This window comes from Limulus polyphemus, unplaced genomic scaffold (genome assembly GCF_000517525.1).
Source record: "Limulus polyphemus unplaced genomic scaffold, Limulus_polyphemus-2.1.2 Scaffold24, whole genome shotgun sequence".
NCBI classification, from domain to species: Eukaryota; Metazoa; Arthropoda; class Merostomata; order Xiphosura; family Limulidae; genus Limulus; species Limulus polyphemus.
The window spans coordinates 45,742-50,311 of record NW_013665634.1 but is presented as its reverse complement, the minus strand read 5'-3'; the positions used below and the strand labels follow the sequence as shown (position 1 = coordinate 50,311).

Here is a 4,570-nt window from a genome sequence, read left to right as displayed (position 1 = left end):
GAGATTGATCAAATCTACCGTTCAGAGGTTCGTTAAGGAAAATAACAGATAAAATATAAAGTTTTTTTCTTAAGATACATTTGATAACTATCTGGACATCATAAAGATTTTGCACGTGAAATTTGAAAGTTTTCTGATGCATAAAAGTATTTTTAATCTTAAAATGAAAATTACTTTGCATGTTGGATAGGAAACATGTGAAAAAAAATTGCTTTATAAACCTTAAGACTTAATAAAAAAAAAGTTGATATTTTGCATATGAAAGCATTGTAATGTATACTGATAATCTGCCAAATTTCATTAACATGCGCTTACTAATTTAAAAGTTATAGCATGAAAACTATATCAAGCACAAAAATGGTTAGGAGGTCGGTCACAGGGACCGAGCCAGTGCTGAAAGAGTTAACATATATAAAGCATGTTGCAAGTGGCTTTAATTAGCCTTTTTTTCTTTTTTTTCAGAGTACTTAATGATTAAGTATCTCCTGTATCTCCTCTTTAATTGAATTCATCCATCAAATAGATTATTCTCCTATGAGAATTGGATAGTTGGGATGATCAGAAGAAGTAATAACGAGAGACATTAATTTTGATTAGTTTTCTTTTAATGAGTCATGAATTTAAATGGTTAAGCCAAACAAAAGAAGCAATTTAGAAAGTTTTCTTATAGATTCTTTAATTAGTGAAATGAAAAAGTTGAAAACACTTATATGAATCTTGTAGGATTTTACATTCAAATATTCTTTGTTTGTTTTTTTAGGGTTGGAAACGTATGGAATGCTTTGTCTTGTGTGATTTGTGCTGTTAGTTTAAATTTGTTTACAGTATTATTGAATAGATAAGTGGATGTGAAGGGCTGTATTTAAAATTATGTAATCTAAGTAAATTACAAGGAAATGTGTTGTTATTATTTGGATGAGGGGAGACTAGTGTACCAAATGATTTTCTGTCACCTAACCATTATCTTTGACTTGTTCCAACCTTTTCTTGTGACATGCATCTTGTGCTTATATGCTATACAGAAATTCTGAACTTTCTACCATTTCAACATAGAAACTGGTTTTCTGGACTTTTATTTAACAAATCACTAAATTAGTTCTTAAGGCTACTTGACCCCCATCTCACCAGTTTTTATTTACCAATTGATTATGGGGCCTGTAGTTATGATTAGCTTATTTGCTTATATAGATTTAGTCCTACTCACACTTTTTCAAGGAAACTACTAATAAATTTGACATTCATATTCTAACCTGGAACTAGCAGAGTACATCATAAAGTGTATTTTCTTTGTAATATTGTGTTGAATAATAGTGAGTCAATATTATTAATTAATAACTAGTACTACTCTAATAGGGTATTCATGATTTTGATACATTGTTTGTTTAAACATTATAAATTCATAGTAAGTCACTTACTGAACTTCTCACAACAGTACCTACTTTAAAGCCACAAATAACTATTTACTTTCTTAATCTACTCATGAGTAGGAGGGGGCAAAATATGTCAAAGGCTTGAACATTCTTTTGTGTTACCCACTTCTCTGGGCTAGACCCTTTTCAGGGTCACCATCTTATTAATAGGCTAAAAATAAAGATCAAGTCCTGTAACAAAAGTACATTAAAAACACCATTAACACAAAATATCTTTTTGTTAGGTATATTAATGATTGTTATATGCTAATACAATGGCAAATAAACATCACAATAGAAGTATTGTAGCTCTACTGAGAGTCCTTATAGACAATTTATTGTTTTCACATGAAACAACTTGCCTCTACCTGTCCACATAGAAAGGAATTTATTTTACAAGTAGTTACTACTTATGACCCTTCACAGAAACCAGATTTTAAACATATGAAATGTATATTTGAAAGCATTACAAACAAATAACTTAAAGATATTTTCTGTAAATACAATATCTTAAATATTTACAGACAACCAAACTAAAAATTATAAGGGGTCTTTATGCTATAGTGATTCTTTAAAGCAAGAAAAAGAAACTATTGTTAATTGTGTAGATAAGAGATGTCAGTTATGTTGCTTAGTTTATTAGAAAGCATATTGTAGATGGTAATGGATTAGAAATTTTTAACTTCAAGAAGTACTTTGTAATTCACTTAACTGTATTTATTTATCAAAATGTTCTATTTGTGATTTAGTGTATACATCAGTCAAACAGAATGTCTAAGACTAGAATGAATTTACTTAAAAGTCATATTTTGAACAAGTCTATTGGTCTAGGCACTTCTATAATTGTCATATAGGATCTCATGATCAATTGCAAGAATGTTATTTTTATTTTTACCCCTTTTTGACATTGTGTGAAAAAAAAAGCAAAGATTATTAGATAAACAGATTTTTATACAAAATGTTCAAAGCCCACAAAAATGTAAATTTTTATCATTGATATATGATTGTATATGATGTGTACATGGTATTTATTGATAGTATCTGAAATAAGGTTTTATTTCGACTATGATTTTAATTTATTTTAAATAGTGTTTTCAATAGATTTTAATATTTATAATAAAATTGTTAATCTTATTTTATAGATGTTTGAAGGCCAAGAAGTAGTTGTTATGTTTTGAGAGTGCTCCTGGGAAACCTTATATTGATAGAAATGGAATAAATGCAAGTTAAAGTAACAACTGATGGGAAATGTTTGAAATTATGTAGTGATTTCTAACAAAATATAACCAGTTATCATATGTCCTTTTTAAATAAAACCAACCAATATGACTAAGTTTAAAATAACCTGTGCTTTTTGTAGATTATGAACACAAGATGTTTTTTTATATTTTATTATCAGTAGATAAGCCCCTGAATTTCTCAGGGAAAGCTAGCAGGCAGTACAGCATTTTAAACATACGTGTTCATATTGTCATGTAAAACGTTTTTAAAAGATGATACTGCTGCATTCCTGTTGGATAAGAATAATTGTCACTCCCATATAATTTAAACATTCAGTAATGCCATGAAAGTCTTTATAGAATACTTTTGTTCTTCTTATAAAGTATGTGTTTTATGTCAGTATTTTCTAGATAATATTTTGAAAATATCCATTTACAGTGTGTTTGATGCATATATATATATACTTATTTCAGAATGCTATTATACAAGTATTTGAAAAGTTAACACTTTTAAGTAATAACTAACATTGTCATAATAATTAATTTTCCCCCCAAAATCCAGGATATACAACCACATTCTCCAGCAGAATTAGCTGGACTGATGCCTCACCTGGATTATATTATTGGTGCTGATTCAGTTCTTCATGAGGTAGAGCCTTCAAATAAATTATAATTATAACAAGTATTGTTACATTTATAATATTTTTGTCTTTCATTTCTTTCTATTACAATTGCTCTGATGTTTTAACAAAAGTTAAACTTGACATTTTTATGATTAAAGAATAATACTTCACTTTACTGAAGTATGATAATGTAAAATAAAATGAAGTTACAAAACTAAATATTACATTTTTACCTTCATAATGAATTCATAAGGTTAATTATAAATTCATGAAAGTTGGTAGAGTTGCATCATTATACTAAGAATGTAAAAATGTAATCAATTAATATTTGTGACTCATTTGTTTTGTTTCATTTTTAATGCAGCCAAAATTAAAATTGTTGTAAATATTTAAAATAATTGAGATAGGACTTTCCATCAAGTTTCTTAATCATTAATTAGTTGAGCTATTATATTGGTTTTGTTTTCATTAAATATTTCCACTGTTTTTATACTATTTTCTGTGTAAAGAAACTGAATAAATGTATAAAAGTCAGTAATTTGTACAGAAATTTTACCACGGATATTTTTATGAAGAGGCCATATAACATTTGCTAGCACAGTCTAGATTGGCTCTTGATTTAAGAGAAATATAAGACCATTTAACTTTTGTTAAAATAGTCTAGATTGGCTGTTGACTTAAGAGTAATATAAGACCATTTATCCTTTTGCTAAAACAATCTAGATTTGCACTTGACTTAAGAGTAATATAAGACCATTTATCTTTTTGCTAAAACAATCTAGATTGGCTCTTGACTTAAGAGTAATATAAAACCATTTATCTTTTTGCTAAAACAATCTAGATTGGCTCTTGACTTAAGAGGAATGTATTGGTTTCATTATTTCTAATACAGATAAAGTAATTTGGCATTTTGTTTTATAGGTAATAATCCTGTCACCATAATATATAAACATACAAACACTGAACTTTTATGTTTGTTAACATTATTAACTTGTTCATAACTTCCAAGACAATATAACATTTCTTACTTATCAGCAATATTAACTTCCATGATAGAATAACATTTCTTACTTATCAACATTATTAACTTACATGACAATATAGCATTTCTTACTTATCAACATTATTAACTTCCATGATAGAATAACATTTCTTACTTATCAACATTATTAACTTACATGACAATATAGCATTTCTTACTTATCAACATTATTAACTTACATGACAATATAGCATTTCTTACTTATCAACATTATTAACTTCCATGATAGAATAACATTTCTTACTTATCAACAAAACAGAGCTCAGTTTTATCTTG

The 4,570-nt window shown here is 27.4% G+C and overlaps 1 protein-coding gene across 5 annotated transcripts in view; it reads left to right on the top strand.

The window, feature by feature from the left end:
- The window catches only part of LOC106458866 (Golgi reassembly-stacking protein 2-like), a 32,361-nt gene that overhangs the window by 7,594 nt on the left and 20,197 nt on the right, over positions 1-4,570 (top strand). For all 5 annotated transcript variants that reach the window (XM_013918441.2, XM_013918426.2, XM_022385227.1 and 2 more), the window contains exon 4: positions 3,192-3,278. In XM_013918441.2, coding sequence (XP_013773895.2) covers positions 3,192-3,278 — 87 coding nt within the window. The remainder of the gene's footprint in view (positions 1-3,191; positions 3,279-4,570) is intronic.